Here is a 20,000-nt window from a genome sequence, read left to right as displayed (position 1 = left end):
GAAAGGTAATAGGCAGGAAGCTAGAAATTATCGAGGAATCTCTGTGTTAAATAGCATTACCAAAGTTTACGATTTAATATTGTGTGAAAGGCTTCGGGCCTGGTTTATTCCTTATAGAGAACAAGCAGGAGCTCAGAAAGGACGAGGATGCACTGAACATATTGTAACTTTGCGACTGTTAACTGATTTTGCAAAAAAAAAAAGAAAAACACCCTATTTGTCACATTTGTCGATTTTTCCCAGGCTTACGATCTTGTAGCTAGACGAATTTTGTTTAAGATTTTACAGAGACTTGGTTGTGGTGGAGTTATGTTGGCTGCACTGATTGCTATGTACCGTGTCACCGACAGCATTCTTGGCACAGTAGTAATATCGGCCACAATTGGTGTACGCCAAGGGTCCCCCACTTCATGCCTCCTCTTTATATTATATGTTAATGACTTAATTAAACTTGTCAAAGAAAGTTGTGCACCAGAAGGTTTCCTCTCCTGGCTCCATCTACTGGTATTAATGGACGACACAGTCCTGTTAGCCACCTCTAGAGCAAGCATGTTAAGAAAACTAGAAACTTTAAAGCAATTTTGTGATAATTACGGGATGAAAATTAATGTTTCAAAGACTAAGTTTTTTGTAATTTGTGGAACTACGAGAGATAAAGAACCATTGAAGGTTGGTGAATTAGTAGTAGAGTCATGCAGCCAATATATATACCTAGGTTCCCCATTTACTTGTGATGGTTGTGTCTCTTCTTCTGTCAAGGTTCATGCCAGTACTAAGATGGCTCATGTCAATAAATTCATCTGCTTTTTAAAGAAAAATAATGACATACCATTTGTTGTAAAGAAGAGAATATTTGATGCTGCACTAATGTCAGCCATACTGTACGGCTGTGAATCCTGGCTGAATGCTGATTTGAGGCCTATAACTAGACTTTACAACTTATGTATTAAACAATTGCTTTGTGTTAGAACAACAACCTGTAATGACATGTGTTATGTGGAATTGGGTTACCCTCCACTGAAAGACCTTGTGCTGAGCAGACAAAGAAAGTTTTTTAAAAAGATGTGGCAAGAAAGAGTGCATATGAATGATGACCCCTTGATCTTTGCTATTAAAACCACTCTTAATAATAGACTTAATACAAGATCTTTTATTTCTCAGTTAATTAACGACGACAGAAATGATATACATATTGCTATGGAAAAATTAAAGTGTGACATATCTGCCTCAGATTCCTCCAGGAGAGTAACATACAAAGCAATAAATCCCAGTCTATCGGTTCATGATATCTACACCCGCAAAAAGGGAATCAGAGAAGACCTAAGAATTAATTTCACAAGATTTCGTCTGTCGGCACACTGGTTAGCAGTTGAGGTGGGCAGGTGGAAAAGACGGGGGCGTGGCCGCCTACCTCTAGAGGAGCGGCTGTGTCCCTGCGGACAAGTACAGACAGAAGTTCATGTCATCGAGCAATGTCCCCTCTCACAACACATCCGTGACACATATACATATTCTACACTACAGGAACTATTCAGTGGCTCCTTTGATAATACAAGACTATGCATTATTATAAGCTCAATCTTGAACTTATATTCCCACAATTTGTGACATATTTAGGTATTAGGGTTATGTAACATTAGTTGTCATATTGGTGACCTGTTTTCTTTTCTGTAATGAATAAGATTTATTATAGTACTGAGTTATGTTGGACTCATAAATTAATATTGTTATGTAATTATTACTGTAAGTGCAAGATGTTGTGGTCAATAAAACTATGAACTATGAACTATGTGTGTGTGTGTGTGTGTGTGTGTGTGTGTGTGTGTGTGTGTGTGTGTGAGAGAGAGAAAGAGAAAGAGGAGAAGAGGGAAAAGAAGCTCACCCGTGGCTGGCTAGGACGTGTGTGGTTGTGGCCGAATGTGAGTAGGAAGTGTGCAGACGCATGTGTATTCTTCTAAACACACATATATACTCGGGTGTATCCTTTTGTTTTCCTGGAGCTAAGTATAGACTCCGTACAGGAAGGTACACATACACACAGACACACACACACACATCCACGGAGGCATCGTTGTCGTTGTTGTTGTGGTGGTGGTGGTGGTGGTGGTGGTTGTGTGTTGTTGTTGATGATGATGTTGTTGTTGTTATAGTTGTTGTGATTTATTCATTATCCAAACCTTATTCACCATTGCATGTCTTCGTGCTTCTATTTGTTATAAATCACTTGCTTCAGTCTGAGTAAGGGCCCCAAACACACACACACACACACACACACACACACACACACACACACACCCACCCACACACACCCACACAAGCTGATGCATGCGCCACGTCACTTGTGTGTTGCCTCTCGGCCACAAGGGGCTGGCTGCGTGTCGGGTATAATGCTTAAAGGTTTTTATCTGTCGTAGAATTGTGGTTGGGGAGTTAAATGGATGGGTGGATTAATTTGATTTGATCAATTTATTGCGAAAATAGCATCAGTCATAGTTTTTGTGCTTTCCCCTTAAAGCAGTGGTTCCCTAACTTACTGGTTTTGTTACCCAGTTCAACATGCCACATGAAGCGAGTTACTCCTTTCACAAAAAATGTTGTCAATATTGATATCAAGCCCTTCATGTATAACCAAGATGACAGCACCTACCGTTCCCACCCTCCCTACCTCCCACTCACCAGTTCTTACAGCACGTTCGTCCTGTAACTTCTAAAGTCTAAATCATGGCGTTAAATCCATTTGACCATAAGATACCTTGGACTTGGAACGACTTGATCCCTCACTTCTGAGAATAGATGAATTTCTTCGTTATAAATTAAAGAGCTCATTCAGCATAGCAAGGATGTAACATTACGGTCTGTACAAAGGACTTTACTCAATGTTGTGCAAGTAATAGTTGCCATCTCTCTCTCTCTCTCTCTCTCTACTCAATGTTGTGCAAGTAATAGGTTGCCATCTCTCTCTCTCTCTCTCTCTCTCTCTCTCTCTCTCTCTCTCTCTCTCTCTCTCTCTACTCAATGTTGTGCAAGTAGTAGGTTGCCATCTCTCTCTCTCTCTCTCTCTCTCTCTCTCTCTCTCTACTCAATGTTGTGCAAGTAATAGGTTGCCATCTCTCTCTCTCTCTCTCTCTCTCTCTCTCTCTCTCTCTCTCTCTCTCTCTCTCTCTCTCTCTCTCTACTCAATGTTGTGCAAGTAATAGGTTGCCATCTCTCTCTCTCTCTCTCTCTCTCTCTCTCTCTCTCTCTCTCTCTCTCTCTCTCTCTCTCTCTCTCTCTCTCTCTCAAGGTAAACTTTTGCTACTTTAATTAGAAGAGTTAAACAACTGTTAAGGATAGCAGTGGCAGTGGCATCTCGGGAGAATGACCTTTGTCTATTGCCCTGTTTCTTTTGCAGCATTTCGTTGCAGCCAGTGACAACGATTTATACCTATCGTGGTCTGGTTGCTGACGACGCACGCTAGCCAGTAGGGAGATGGCGAACCAGAGGAACGTGAAGAGTTTCGTGGTGGCGTGCACGGTCGTGGGAGTCCTTATCGGAATGATTTTCGGCTGGTTTGTATCATTCATCACGCAGCAGCAGCAGCAGCAGCAGAACACTGATTACCCACAGCCCCACCCCAGTGTAGACCTCAACAATAGTAAAGAGATGGTAGAGTTTCAGGCAAGCCTCTGTATACCAGTGTATCAGAATGTAAAAGTCGATGTGGAAGAGGGCTGCAATAAGGTTCTTGTTAAAAGATGTGCCTGTAATGGATGTTACGTACGTGGGGAGTGTGTACCATCTTCCACGAATGATGTCCAGAGAGAAGTGATGTGCGACGACAGGAAGACTACGGTGGATGTTGAGGAACATACGGCCTGCACGTGTACGTAAACAGGTAAGCTCCTATTGGTGGTAAACACGTCACTTCAGTATCACAGTGTGATATTTTCTTACATTTGTTTGAGTCGAATGACACTCTCACTGCCAAAGCTACGCTACAATTCTAATGGTGCATATAACTGAAATTATTTATGAGTATTTATTTAATTCGGCTTGACACTGGTATAAAGCATTTATCTTCACACTTACGGCACAAGTGTAGAAGTGACGCAATGAATTTTGTTATATACAGAGGATGTGAGAAACAGATTCCTGAGTATGCAATAGGCATGAACCAAGGAGTCTGTGTAGACTTAACACCGCCACCGCCACCACCGCTACTAGTTCTGGAGTTTGACATTCTCTGTCGCAGGGCAGGGAACATCGCGGAGCCTCATCGCCAGGACTAAAGAATAGAGTATAGACAGCTCTACTCATTGTTTTCAGGCGCACTACGAAAAGTGTTGGCTGCGTGTCGGGTATAATTCTTGAAGGCTTTTATCTGTCGTAGCCAAGCCAAGGGTGTGTTGCCGCCAAGGCACCCAGGCCTAAGGCCCAGTCGTTCTCTGCCTCTTCTTGGTTGTAAGTAATACTTAGAAGATTTTTCCTGAGTGCCTTGTGTGTCTCGATTTAATATGTTGTTCCAGTATACTGTGGTCACCATATATTTTATGTCGTTTTCTATGTTTTGATATAATGCTGAATCTTGATGAGTGTTTTTAATATCTTTTGTGGCACTTCGCATGCAGTGCTAATATTTTAATGTTACATTTGATTATGTTTTATGTGATTATGTTATGTGTGTCTTTACATGTTAATGTGTTATGTGTTACTGAATGACCTGAGTTGGTCGATAAAATCCTGCTAAAGTAAAGTGAATAGTGACGTCAAGATTATTGAAAGCTCACTCGATGTTTTAATATGTGGTGGAATTTTGGTCTTTGGTTGCCTGCGTGTATCGCTGGGATGTGTTGCTTACTGGTTAATGAATAGTGTTAACGTTTCTGAACTGCGTTTGTGGCTTACCCCACTGTGAGAACTCCGGTCTTAACTCTCGGTTACCTGGATTTAACCTTGCAGTGTTTGGTATATGAATAATTAGTGCAGTTCCTGCGTAGCCTCTGCCTTCCCTTAAAGGTAAGGAGGAGGGTTACGACATATCTATTTATTGTTGTAAATACATGCACATATGTGTGTTGATGTGTACTGGTTATTCTGTACAGCCATTTTTACTTCAGATGTGATTTTTTTAATTATTATTTATTACTTTTATTGAATGGTCCCTTGTGACTTATGACAACAATTCAAGTATATATTTGTCCGTGTGTGTGTGTGTGTGTGTGTGTGTGTGCTTTTTTTTCATGTACTATATACTTACTCGTATAGATATCAATACATAGAGAATGTTATACATGATAAATATATGTAAACAATTATTTTTATTATAGATGTAGATTATGTTTGTAGGGATTGTATAATGTTACAGTGCCAGTGCTGGGAGCAGCAAACTAAAAGTCACTTCTGCAAACCACAAGTCCGCAGACCTACAACCTACCTTCCACAACCACAAATCCACAAACCTCCTGACATTTACTTTTCCACAACCACAAATCCGCAGACCACAACCATTGCTTCATATCTTTATCTTTTACGACAAAAGTATTAAAACACGGTTAAAACAACTTAAAATCAATTATCATGTAGATAAATAGATAAATGTGTTGATTAACTTTATTTTGAATGTTATCATTATCATTATAATTTTTAATGTTATTTTAATGTTATGTTAGCTAGGTTGTGCCCTGTCTGAGCTACCCACCTGCGTGGTGGAAAAAGTTAAGGTATGTAGATAGATAGATAGATAGATAGATAGATAGATAGATGTTAATTTTTAATGTTATTATCTCTGGGCAGTCGGGGATTCGAACCCCGGGCCCACTTAACACCTGGTGGATCCGGGTTCGAATTCTCCACTGCCCTGTGTTGCAACTTGCTCAATTTAGTCCTCCAACAACAATGGAGGTAATTCTGTGTTGAGCAGGTCCATGTTGTCCTTCATGAAGGTCAAACGCTCAAAGTTTTCAGAGGTCAGGCTGGCCCTTATTGGCTTCATTATGTCTGACCCTTGGGAGAATAGTCTTTCCACGGCTGCAGGACTAGGGATAGCTGTGTTATACTTAATGAAGACATCAACCCAGGCTGCGCGCTAAATCATAAGTGAACATTTTGAAATATGGCGCTAACTGGGACAAAAAAGGGCGCTAGTTATGGAATAAGATACGTAAATGTTTGGCGCTAGATTATTATGAAAATAATTATTATAATAATAATTATTATTCCAAAAAATACTTAGAGTAAATAAACTCTTGTTCTCGGCTGTGGAGATGACGAGAATGAGCGGGAGAGGTAGCTTCCATCCTGCCTGACGGTGCGAGAGGAAGTGACCTGTGGATTAACATGGTCAGTCTGACCGTTTGACCTCACTCAGTCACCCATAGAAAAGTGAAAATGCTTGGTGGAAACGTTGTCAAGTATTGTGGTGTTTTCAAAAAAAAAAAAAAAAAAACCAGTGTATATACTACAACACCATTTAATTTTGAGGTAGGAAGCACCTGACATGAGGTGTGTCCTGGTGTAAGTGTGGCAGAGCCACAGGTCGGGGAATCCCCGAAAATGACAACGCCCAAACGATCAATTCATAATGGTCAGACCATAGTTGCCAACTTAACAGTTCAGACTTGGCAAGTTTCGGCAATCCAAAACAAGCTTGTGCTTGCTCTACCACGTGGTTTGCGGGTATGATTGTGTTTGCGGAAGTACTTCCGCAAACACATCAGTAAATTTGCGGGGATTATTCCACAAACTCAAATCTGCAAACAAAAAATGACCTTCCGCAATTGAGGAGTTTGAGGTTTGTGGAAGTGCTTGTGCAAGTGCCCAGCTCTGTACAGCACATTAGCTTAGGGTGTTTAATGATCTTGTGCACCGGCTAGATATTGATGATTTACTGGCAATATGTCTGTAAAGGAGCTGCAGCTCGACAAACCTGTCAATTACTCTCTGCATATATTTGCTTTCAACTTTTGTTTACTGTTGAGGAGATAAAAAAAAAAAAAGCACTTCTGCCCGCACCACCGCACATTCAAAAAGGCGTGTAGTTAAAGTGACACTTGTTTCCGAGAATGTGTTTTACTGTTCTAGTGACAAATGAACAAGATTTTCACATTCCTAACAGGAGAAATAATCTCGAGAACCCGGCTAATCATCTCTGTGGCCTTTGAAATTAGTCGTGGTGAGACAGCAAAACGTTTCTGATATTGTATGTGATGTGTCTGTAACACTGAATCTGCTCTGCGGTGTGTGAAGTGGTGGGTGTTGGTATATACATTTGGACACCATGCCTTTATACACATCATCAATGCCTTTATACACTGCTTTACACCATCGGATGCCAGCGCCTTTATAATACAAGAACTGAGATAGATGGAGAGGAGCACACCTTTATCTTTACATCAGTGCTTTTATATACAACGTTACATCAATACCTTTATCTCAACACCAGTGCCTTTATACACAGCTCTACAATCTACACCGCAGTGCCTTTATACACACGACCTGCGATAGATAGATGGAGAGGAGTACAAAATAACGCCACCTTTTAAGGCGCCTGAGGGAGCGAGAACGTAGTATTAGATCCTGTAGCTTTGGTTTCTGGCCCGGTGTGTGGCTTCCAGTCGTCCTGAGCCTGTCAAAACAGAGTCCCTTATGACTAGTGTGTCCACAAAGCTGCAGGTGGACCAAGGTGGACTGTGACTTCCCCAGGTGAGTGTTAATTGCAAAGGTGAGGTTTGGGTGGCAGGTGGGCAGGAGGGGATCTCTGGTGCGGTATGTTGTGTCCTGTGAGGGAGGAAGGAAGGGCGCAGGACTCTCTCAGTATTACCTTATTACTCTCGGTTATTTTCTCAATCGTGTTTATTTGTTATGTATGGGTACCGTTGGAATAATCATAGCATTTGTGTTCATTTGTATGGTTTATGTGGACTTGTAAGCTTAGCATATGTGAATGAACTGGAAATTGCTAACGTTATTTCAATGTTTTTTAAATTTTTTTATTATTTTTTTTATTATTATTATTATTTATGTAGTCTGTTGAAACAATCTTAGCATAACCCACGTGACTGAAGTGAGTTAATATTAAGGTTGCATAGCTTCACCTAGTCTGGGATGAGAACTCTTCTGTATTATGTTTTTATTATTATTTATTTATTTATTTATTTATTTATTTATTTATTTGTTTATTTGTTTTATTTTATTTTATTTCTTTTTATAATTATTGGTGTTTACTGACCCTGCACTTCCCTGACGGCAGTATTCCCTTATGGACTGAATACTGTCAGCATCACAACACCATGGCAGCAATCTTAAAAACCCTAATGACTCGCACTGCATCCATTAATAGTGACTGCATGCTGGTGGTTGTTTAGTTGGTAAGCATCACGTTTTCAAGTTTTCTTTCTTTCATTTCATTTTGTAAGATATGCCTGATGGTGAAATAAAATTGTTATTATAGTTTTTTTTGTTATTAATGTTATTATTGTTGTACCAAAAGGATAGTACCCACCTTAGTTACATATTTAAGAACAAAAACAATAACAAATTATTGGTAAATTTTTGCTCCTGCACCAGTCTCTTTATTCTGGATGAAACTATTTATTCATTTTTTTGGTAGTTTGGCCTGCTTTGAATTAATCTGCATGTTGTTTTCTGGAGAATCATTATTTTTAAAAATTTTTATTTCCCCCAACCCCCATCAGACACTAAAGTTTTGTGATGAAAACAAAAAGCAGATTAACATTAAATAGCCCAAAATCTAACAGAAAAAAAATAGTTTGGTCCTCACAAATAAGTAACACAGCAGTAACACTTGCTGTCAATGTTCTTCCAAGAGAACTGGCTGGCACTTGCCCATGGCCACCAGCCAGCTGTTCCTCACCACAACCACCCTAACCTAACCTAACAAAGTAATCTAACCTAACTAAACTAATGTAACCTAACAACATAATCTAACCTTACTAATCTAACCTAACCTAAAGTAATCATACCTAACTAAACTAACCTTAACCTAACTAACCTAACCTAACCTGACCTAACCTAACATACCCTAACCAAACTAACTTAACCAAACTAAACTAAACTAATCTAACCAAACTAGCCTAACCTAATGTAATCTAACTGGTAAGGGTAAGAAATGAATACAAAGTCATTACCTTATTTATCTTTGTAAAATCTGGCGATGTGCTGTAAATAATTGAGAGGACATCCACTGCAGACAGACATCTTCCTCAGACTAATTCAAATATTGAGCTGCTTTTCCCTCCCCAAATTGAAATAAAATGCTATGATTGGCTACATTAATTCTGTATTTTTTAATTGGCCAGCAGCTGCACTCTCAAACAAAAGAACCAATCACCGTTATTTGTTTCATGCTTGTGCAACAGATTTGATGTACGCATGCATGAACTAATGCACCTTTACTGGGGAAGAACAATGCCTGCCTCTCTGTCACATGGGTGGGTATGTCACTTCCGAGCATTGTCATAAGAGTGAGTGAGGTTGCTTTCCCCCAGAAAAACATGTTTTTAAAATTTGCTGTCAGCATTATAAAAAAATTGCAATGGGTATTTACGGGATTCAAATTATTCAGAATGGGAAGCTCTATATGATGAGAAGGATAAGAAAAGCCATGTTGAGACTGGTGCAAGAATAAAATAATACCAAATTATTAAACAGTTGAATAAATAATAGTAAAAAAAAAAAAGAAGATAAATAAGATAAATCAACCCAGAATAGGGGCATGCAAGGTGGTGAGAAGTAAGGTTGATGAATTTTCACTTGATGAATTGTGAATACTGCACAACAGCAGATGAACCTGGATGGAGATGTTAACTTCCCTGACCAGGTGGAGAAGGGATGCCCACTCCTCTCCTCCCCCACTCTGGGTGAGAAACAGTGGTGGGGGGAGGCCCAGTACTAGCCTAAACTGAGGAAAGGAAAACCAGGAAGCTTGTGTGGTGGGCCAAGGATGGTGGTGGATGGCAGGGAAGGGTGGCAGGCATCACCACCAAAGGGGAAGGCTGGTGATGAGTGGTGGCTCCTGATGCCTCAACGCAGCAAACTCTCTGGTTGCTGGCTGGCACTGCTGCTGCTGCTAGCTGGCACTGCTGCTACTGTTGGCTGGCACTGCTGCTGCTGGCTGCTGGCTGGCACTGCTACTGCTGCTGGCTGCTGACTGGCACTGCTGCTACTGTTGGCTGGCACTGCAGCTGCTGCTGCTGCTAGACTAACCTGTATAAGTATAAAGGTGCTGTCACACCAGCACATTTTCTGTCTGATTTTTCCATCAACTCTGGCTTCAATCAACTTTTGTCTCGTTCCATCATTTTTTTCTGTCTGCATTGTCACACGTCAGTGGTCGTCTTCTCGGAGGAGAGTTGTCATCAGTTTTTATTGTCAAATAAGAATCCAAGTTTATAATACTATAATAAAGATATACTAAGTAAATCTTATTGTTAAAAAAAAAATAAATAAATAGATTTTAAATTGCATGATTTCACATGTTGTTGCATTTAACTTGTGGATATATAACAGCAAACAGTGGCTGGCATAACTCGATGGACATTTACACTTTCACTTTTGGAAGGTCCCTGTTTCTCTACTCCTGCACGCTGGACACTATTTTAACTTGTTTGGTTTGTCTGAGATTTACAAAACTTGTAATAAAGTGCAGAACAACGACTGCTTGCCTGCATGTCAGTGGGGTGGCACTTGTGGAGAATAAGGGTCCCAGGCTGGCTGCCCCGCAGCTTGCTGGTATGAGTTGCCAGTTATGCATCTCTGTTGCAATGTTACCACATTGGGCAAGTGAGGATACTGCCACACTGGGTGGGAAAGGCTCTCAGGCAACAGTTAATGTAGCTGTACAGAGAGAGGGAGTGTGCCTGGAGCCATGTTTGTTTACTGTTGACAAAAGTGCAGACAAATGGCTGTGTGTGTGTGTGTGTGTGTGTGTGTGTGTGTGTGTGTGTGTGTGTGTGTGTGTGTGTGTGTGTGTGTGTGTGTGTGTGTGTGTGGTGGGTCAGTTTTCAGAAAGTTGACAGAAATGTGGTAATGTGACAGCACCTTAAGGCTTGTCAGCAACACAACCAGTACCTTGTTCTCATCTGTGTGATGTGTTATGGCCCTTCACTGCCACACTCCCCCTGTGACCACTCACTGTGCCCTGCAGAGATTGGTGACACACCGGGAGGCTTCCATGTGGCATTGCCAGCTCCCAGTGAAGAACAACAAACACAGCATGTACAACAGAAAAAAAAACTGGGAAATTCACCCCAAAAATGCTGAGGCTTGGCACAACAATCATCTATAAACCCATGTGCAAATAAACTAGGGGCCATATTCAGAAATGCTGTGCTCTCTCACCACTAGCAGTTTTTTAGGCCACAGAGATGATTAGCTATGTATTCAAGGGTATTTCTACTTTTAATAATGTAGAAATCTTGCTAATCCGTAACTAGAATCCTAAAAAAAACACTTTTAAAAGCTTGTGTCACTTGAACTACAGTCTTTTGAAAGTAGTGGTGTTGGGCAGAAGTGTTTCAGAATAGAAGGAGGTCATAGGTGCTGTAAGAAGTGCATTGTGGTTGAACAAAATTGAGTAAAACATCTCTAAATGTGTTGTGGAGGCAGACTTGAAGGCAAAAACTGAATGAAGAGCAACAGTGCAATGTGGCAATGTGGCTGGGGGAAGTGATGTAGATTTTATGTTCAGCAAACATACTAAACCTTGTTAATGGGCAGTCATCTGGAATAGGTACAGTAGTTTTTTATTTATTTATTTATTTATTTTTATATATGAGGGGCATTAGTTAATGGCAACAAAAAGAGTGAAAAAACAAAAGGCCCAGTGAGGTAGTATGATTTAAGTTTCTGCATTTTCTGTCTGCTGTGCAAGGAGGTGGAAATGTTTGGGATGAAACTGGGCAGTGTTTTATGATACACTGAGTGGCTTTAGCTGTAACTTTGTTCTTATTCCTTTAATTGGCACAGGCCCCCCACACCCCTTGCTTTAGGGTATGTTTGGCTACAGTATCTTGAAAACTGTAAGGGTGACTGAGAGGAAGTGCAGACGAAAACCATAGGGGTGGCTGAGAGGTGTAGCCCTCTGTCAGGTTAGGTTTGGCTTGCTTGTGGTGTCTTTAAAACCATGTGGGGTGAGGGTGGGGGATGCTGTCCCCCACCATTACATTACTAAGCTAGAAAATTTCCCTAGATTTTTTATTTATTGATTTATTTTTTTTTACAGTGGTTTGGCCTGCCCCAAATCCATCCAGTTTCACACCAGTCACAAAGTTTGTTTGGGGGAGGGAGGATCTCAAGGGAAGATGGGAGATGTTATTAATAAATAAGAAATGCAGGTGAAAACTATAAAAAATGAAATTGGGCTGTGTTTTGTATGCTGAGTTTGTGTTTTTAATTTTCTCCTTATATCTTTAGTTTCCTTACATTTCTTGTTAAGAGTAGTGTACTGTGACATTGTGAGGTACATTGCATCTTCAGAAGAGTGCAGAATTGCATCATTCTGGGCATCATTCTGGCTGTCTTACTGCACTTTATAAAGATTTTTATTGGTAAAGGTTATTACTTGTATAGCAATTACGTACAGTATGCAGATAAAATAATATATTATTGTTATTTTCTACCTTTTTCTCTTGTTCCTTGATGAATTAGGATTCCACCTTATAAAAAGGAGTCAGCTTCTTGTATAACTAAATAATCTTGAGACATTTGGTTTTCACCCCTGCTGAGTGGTCTTTGCCCACAGCAACTGCCATAATGGTAGACTATCCAGGAAAGAAGAGAATATCCACTTTATATGATTCCATCCTAGCTTGCAAAAGAGTTACTTGTATGACTCTAAGTTACCTTAAAAGTAGATTTGATTTTCACTCATCCCAGCTGATTACTTTTCCTCCTACAGTGACTATGCCATAATGGTAGACTGTCCGGGCAGTCTGCAGCAGCTGGTAGTGGAGTTTATTGCCAGCCACGTGAAGGAGGTCTGCACGTCACAGTTCTCCCTCACAGAGGATACCTACAAACTCTACTTCAGGTAACAGTGAACGTCTCTTGTCTGCTTCCACTCCCCCACCCTGCCTGTCCCCAGAAACTTTACTACATATATCACAATTTTTTTTATCATTCATACTTAGAGAGAGAGAGAGAGAGAGAGAGAGAGAGAGAGAGAGAGAGAGAGAGAGAGAGATGCCTCCAGCTCCCATTCAAACTTGATGAGTAGCTTGTCTCTTGAATCAGTAGTAGTGCACATCCCACAAAGCCCAGTCTTCCAAGGCTTGATGTAGAAGCAGTCAGCAAGAGTAAAGTAATAAAGGTGTTGATTTTTGTTTATTTTCTTGCCAGACGTATTGTATATTCACCCGACTCTTCCTTATCTGTGTGCAAAATATCTAAGAATTTGCCAGTGGAGTTTTAGTAAGGTTTAGTAGTTGAGAGAAGCTACAGAATTTGCTATCAGGATTTCTTGGTTTGGTTAGTAGAAGGAAGCTGAATAAATATTACAGAGATCAGAGCTGTGAGGAGTTGAATATATATAGATAGATAGGGACATAGATAAATAAATAGATGTTGTTATTTTTGTATAGATATGAATGGGAAAGGTGGGCAGAAATTGTTTCCTTAGTGTGGAATGTTGAGTTATGGAAGTTAGCATGGGGACAGAGAAGAGCTGTGGAGTTAGAGAAGGAGAAGTCCTAGGAGATTAAAGTAACATTTAAATTAAAGGGAATTTTGTTTCTATAGAGCTTTGTTGTGTTCATTCATTTGTCTTGCAGAGAGGTGGGAACTTAAAATGAAAGGCCAAGAAGCAGCGATTTGTTGGAGATAAAAGACATGTGTAGAGTTATTGCAGGAATTTGACCAATACAGTAAAGAAAGAGAAAATGATTGTAGCTTGCTCTGTGGTGAAGTAGTTTGGGAATACAGAAAAAAAATGTGAAAGAGAATTTTTTATCTGTGTATGCTGTTGGGCCTTAGTGTGGAAATATGTAATCAGCTGTGCAGTGCTTAAACTCCTGGGGTGTAGTAGGGTGGCCCACAACACTGTTCCTTCCCACCAGGGGCTGACGAGGCTGAAAGTGTGAGTGATGCATGTGTGTGTGTGAGTGTGTGATGCTTTGCTGGCCTGGTGTATAGATGGAAATAATACATAAAAGATAAGGATAAATATGAGTACAATTTTATATAGGTAGATAGAAATAAGACATAAAAGATAAGTGTATATATATATATATATATATATATATATATATATATATATATATATATATATATATATATATATATATATATATATATATATATATATATATATTTTCCACTCATGAAATGACACTAGAGAGGAAAAAAAAGAAAAGAAATAAAGAAATTTAAGATTGCAATTAAATATCTAATAAATGCATAATTCAACTTTCATATAAAATTGTATATATATATATATATATATATATATATATATATATATATATATATATATATATATATATATATATATATATATATATATATATATATATATATATATATATATATATATATATATATATATATATATATATATATACAATTTTATATGAAAGTTGAATTATGCATTTATTAAATATTTAATTGCAATCTTAAATTTCTTTATTTCTTTTTCTTTTTTTTCCTCTCTAGTGTCATTTCATGAGTGGAAAATAGTGTGTATTAAAAGTTGTCAACATCATAAGAGTATAAATGTGAATGTATTCCCAGCATGCCATCAAAAGTAACTAGGAAGAGCAAGGATAGAGAACTGGAAACCTTCCTCTGGCAATGGTATTGTGTGTATGTATGATGATGCACCACACATTGATCCTTCTGGTGTGGTGCTGGTGATTACTTGTGTCACTCTGTCCACTGGGTGAATGTCATCATCTTGTACCTGTGTGTGTGTGTGTGTGTGTGTGTGTGTGTGTGTGTGTGTGTGTGTGTGTGTGTGTGTGTGCATGTGTATGTGTGTGTGCGTGTGCATGTGCGCGCGCGCTGCAGTGTGATTGTTAATTGATATTGCTTTGGAAGTACTGACTTTGTTTTTTGTTTCAGGGACTCAAATGCATTTTTTCATCAGAAGGTTGCCAATCTGCTTCTCCGTACATTGGACAGAAAGGGTTTGCTCAATGATTTAAGCATGACTTTATTTGACCCAGTGGCTGTTCGGCTCAGCCAGGTCAACCTTCACAATGCCAATAATGTTACATGCAAGGGACTCAAGGTACTTAAGAGTCACCAGATACATTCAGTGGAAGTGAAAAACCTGTCCAAGGTGTCTGTGGACGAACTGATCAGCTGTTTTGGTGAGTGGACTCTTAATAACATCCAGGAACTGAGTGTTAGTGGCTCCTCCTTCTCCTCAACTCACTCACAGAAGGGCAGTGTGTGTCCCCGACTCTATGTGGGGCTCAGCAAGCTCAGGAACCTTCATGTGCTCAATGTAAGTGGCACCAAGCTGGCTTCACATGCACTCCTTAACATCTGCACTGACCTGCACCACCTCTCCTCACTGGACATCTCAAACTGCAGTGAGCTGGAGTCGGTGGAGTGCCTGCGGGTGAGAGCCAATACCTTGCGTTCCCTCAGCATGTACAACCTTAAGGTCTTGCGTGTCAAGGAGACCGGAGACGTGCTGAGGGAACTGAAGGAGCTGGTGCACCTTGATGTCAGCGAGAACAAGGGGAGCCATGATGCAGTAGCACGCCTCATTCCCTCGTGCTCTGTTGTCCCCAGCCTTCTGAGGGACCCTGCGTTTGGGTGTAAACTCCGCTCTCTTGACATCTCAGGGCAGGACCAGACCCAGCCAGAGGACTTGTATGTGTTCCTGAAGGGTCACCCGCACCTTGAGTTCCTCGGCCTCATGTTCACTTCTCTCTGTCTTGATACAGTCTTCCTTGATGGATTTAATATTACAGTGAGTAGTTTTGAATTATCATTTATTCGTTGGCTTGGCTCATGTGTCTTTCCATCTATTCTGATTGTGGTTATTTTAGGAGCTCTGTAAGGGAACCAGATCTGCCATATCCTTGCAGTCGCCACCTCTTGTCCACCAACCACTTCTCACATTATTATTGTTTTATCAGTTATATTATTGGTTGAGTAACAAGACTTACCCTCTGAAGCCCATGGTCATTTTTCTGTTGTAAGCCTCATGTTGAGCTGGCTGAAGGTGATTTCTGGCTTCATGAATGTTGGGTTAGAAATGCAGATGCTCCTTTCACCCGTGCTATTCCACCCACATGTTTTTTTGCTCTCCACCAGTCTCACCATTCCTCCTTAACTTTGTAGATAGAAATTTCCTTGGCATTTGTTTAAAGTACTTTTATTTTAAGGATCATTTATTTATTTATATATTAATTTTTTTTTTATTTATTTACTTATTTATTTATTTATTTATTTATTTATTTATTTATTTATTTATTTATTTATTTATTTATTTATTATTATTATTATTTTTTTAAAGAAATCCATTACTAACCTTTCCTTCGAGATGTTCCTCCCACCATCACCACTCTCTCCAACAAGAATCACTACCGTCACTATTTTGTCAGAGCCCTTACTCTTATCATACTTCAGGTGTGATTCAGACTCCCCACGTCTAGCTGGACTTTGATTCTTAATTCTGATCAGCTGACATGGGTTACTTGTTTTTGTCATATAATTTTCTTATAAACATTAGTGGTATGCAAGTATAATGACTTCAACCCTTTCACTGTGATATGAAACAGTTAACAGCCCCAGAAGTAATGCATGAAATCTTTTTAAGCATCTACAAGAAAGAAGAGGATTAAAAAGAATAGATTTTGCAATTTGTAGCCAGTTTAATGACTGAAAGTGGCTGTAGAACAAGTAAAGGTGTCAGAGTGTTTAGTAATTAAGGAAAGATGTACCAAATAACAGTGAAAGAATTAATACACTTGCCCTGGCCAGGTGACAGGTGTGGCGCGAGCAGACCAGCTGGTGGAAGCTCTGCGGAGGTATCCCACTAGGATAGAATACGTACCAAAAATACTCTACAAGATATTCATGCTTACCACGCACTTTGAGACTCCACGACCGGATGTCATTAAGGTGTGTGTGTGTGTGTGTGTGTGTGTGTGTGTGTTACCTAATTGCATTTTTACAAAATTTACTCAAGCTTGTAATGTTCCATCTTTTAAAGTTAATTTTTCCATCAGCATGCCTTTATCTTTCATTAGCAGGTCTTTTTTCCAGTTTAAATGCCTTTTATCCCTATATTGGTAGGCATTTTTTCTAACTTTTTATAGTTTTTTTCCTAGTAAGCATTTTTTTGTTAGTCTTTTTTCTGAATTTGGTTTTTGCCCTTGAATATTTGTCCCTTGTGCATTAAAAATTGGACAGTATACCCTGGTTCCACTCATAAAGTCATTTATATAACACCATTAAAGCATTGAAGACAGAAAAATATCACAGATCATGACAATTTGAACATTACCATAGTTTCGATCATAAAGCTGCACACACAACCTCATCACTCATTGCACTCATTCCACATGCTGATTGGTCTGCCAGGAAAACTGTAATTCCTCACATCCTTCGCTTTTGTACAATTTCAGACTGTTTCCTCAAAGTGTTGATTATTCTGGCACCACAAAATCCATGGTATCAATCTTTTCTTTTCCCTTTACACATTAGTACATCTTGATCATGTCACCTTGTTTTTGTCTCTCCTCTTGTGTTGGCACCCAATGTTTGTCAAGCCTTTCCTCATAGTAAAGCTCCTATAAGTCTGGTAGTTTTATACCTGCCCTTTTCACTTTCTCTATCTTCTCAACATGTTTTCTCAGATGTGGATTCCAAACTACTGCTGCAAATTTGAGTGTTGGTCTTATAAATCTGATTATTTTCGTAATCATTTCCTGATCTGTCTACCTAAATGCTATCCTCATATTTGCCAGCAAGTAGTCTATATTCCTTATATCAGTGGTTTCCAACCTGTGGGGCGCACCCCCCTAAGGGGGTACGAAGGGCACTTCATAAAGTAGAAAAATTATTTAGTAGATGATTATATATCAACATTATTGATTTTGATGGAATACATAATTGGTTAAGTATTGAGAAAACATTTCAGATATAAATTATGAAATGTTATTGTCTAAATACAATTATAAATTATTTCAAATGCTACTAAGTAACTAAGGAATACATACATAATTATGTATTGTATAATTTTTTATCTCTGACTTGTGCCGACTATGACAGTAAATAGCAGTATTTAAACCAGAGTGGAGGGGGCGCAGGGAACTTGTCATTTAATGAAGGGGGGCGAGAATTCGAAAAGGTTGGAAGCCACTGTCTTATATTATCATTTATATGGTCTGCTGGTGATAGCCTGTTGTTTACTATTACACCTAAGTCTTGTGTGTGTGTGTGTGTGTGTGTGTGTGTGTGTGTGTGTGTGTGTGTGTGTGTGTGTGTGTGTGTGTGTGTGTGTATTTACTATTTTACAGAGTATAGGGATGTGACAGCCCCACCACCTTTTGTTCCAGACACATGCCATTCAGGAAAAAAATAAGGACATAAGACTAAATTTATTGTGATGATTTTTACAAGGCCTGAGCTATACAAGTGTGTCTATACAGTCTTTCCATTGGCACATAGTCTTTGCTGATGTGCTGTTCTTATTTATGTCATTCTTAGATGTTGTAGCATTTCCTTGGAAGGTTTATCCTTGTGTTATTCAGGCATCTAGTTTCTTATCTTTTTTGCATATTTTTTGTATGTGTATCTTTTTTTGTATTTTATGTATATGTAGCAGTTTTTGTACATTAATTTTTCTTGTACACTGATGCAAGGATTCTTGGAGGAGTGAAAGTTTGTGGGCAAGCTGAGAGTGTGGCAGTGTTAGGAATAGTTAGGGTTTGTAATATAAACTATAGCACAATAGTATTACCTGTCTTACCATAATTGTATTACCCCTTCTAGCTATTCCTAGCAGTGAAAGGAAAGATGAATACCTGCAAGGAAGAAAAGGGGAAAAATAAAGTGGATGTGAAAGATTTATAGAACACAAATGGTTAAACAAAGTGAAAACATGTAAAAAGAAGCCAATTCCTCTTCCCTCTTCATACCTCCTCCATATCTCTTCATGCTTTACAGGGCCTGCTGTGCAAGTTCACACCTCTCACACTTGATCTTTTCTTCCAGTTGATCCTGCCTGTGATGAACACCCACAGCACCCAGAGTGCCATACAGCTGGCAGGCACGGCATGTCTGTACAACCTGACCAAGGGGCGCGTCGGGGAGCAGATCCATCCACACGTCCTGCGGGACATGGTGCACACCACGCTGACTGCCATGAGCAACTTCCCTGACCATGCACAGGTACAAGGTACAATGGTGTTGTCACCACAGCACCATGTTATGTTGTGTTGTGGTGTTGTAGTCACCACAGCAGCAGGTGATGTTTGCCTGAAAAGTCTTGGCTTCAAAAAGGCTGGTCTTATATCTCTCTTTATTATTCAATGTTATTATTTGTGATTTTTTGTTATTGGCAGTAGATAAATGTTTAAATGTTGTAATTTGATGCTGTTGTATTGGAGGTGGTGGCTGGTTGGCTCCAGAAGTGAGAATGGTGTCCTCATGCACACCATATGCCAACTTTTGTGTCCTCTGTTGTCTGTGTTCTACTGAAGGGAGATGTTTGACCAGGCACTCACTCATAGTTGTATGTGTATTTTTTGTGTAATTCTCCAAGTGGTGATGAGGATTCTCGGGTACAGCACTGATTTGCATCCCAGAGAGAGCTTTGCTTCTGTGGGTTAGTAACTCACAGCAATGGGCTCAACTTTGGGTAATCTTGTGTGTAGCACTTGGCAGTGTTAAATGTCCCTTTGATACTCCCATGGGACATAAACTCCTGGATTGTGTGTACACCTGTGAGGCTGTTGACAGAGTAGAAAGGCTCAGCATCTTAGTGACAGTGACATGCATTGTGGACACTCTTGTTATGAGGTGATGGCTGGAAAATGATGGC

The 20,000-nt window shown here is 39.6% G+C and overlaps 1 protein-coding gene across 2 annotated transcripts in view; it reads left to right on the top strand.

Annotated features, from left to right (window-relative positions):
* The first annotated feature begins 6,577 nt into the window (after nucleotides 1–6,577).
* The window catches only part of LOC135092248 (protein zyg-11 homolog B-like), a 22,019-nt gene continuing 8,596 nt past the window's right edge, over nucleotides 6,578–20,000 (top strand). The window contains exons 1-5 of one of the 2 annotated variants that reach the window (XM_063990619.1): nucleotides 6,578–7,681; nucleotides 12,897–13,028; nucleotides 15,056–15,917; nucleotides 16,934–17,074; nucleotides 19,172–19,348. In XM_063990619.1, coding sequence (XP_063846689.1) covers nucleotides 12,910–13,028; nucleotides 15,056–15,917; nucleotides 16,934–17,074; nucleotides 19,172–19,348 — 1,299 coding nt within the window. In that variant the 5' untranslated portion in view covers nucleotides 6,578–7,681; nucleotides 12,897–12,909. Of the gene's footprint in view, nucleotides 7,682–8,324; nucleotides 8,347–12,896; nucleotides 13,029–15,055; nucleotides 15,918–16,933; nucleotides 17,075–19,171; nucleotides 19,349–20,000 lie in introns of those variants that run through there. The other variant, XM_063990620.1, reaches the window with a different exon arrangement.

This window comes from Scylla paramamosain, chromosome 39 (genome assembly GCF_035594125.1).
Source record: "Scylla paramamosain isolate STU-SP2022 chromosome 39, ASM3559412v1, whole genome shotgun sequence".
NCBI classification, from domain to species: domain Eukaryota; kingdom Metazoa; phylum Arthropoda; class Malacostraca; order Decapoda; family Portunidae; genus Scylla; species Scylla paramamosain.
The sequence above is the reverse complement of the archived record's forward strand: the minus strand, read 5'-3'. Positions and strand labels throughout refer to the sequence as shown.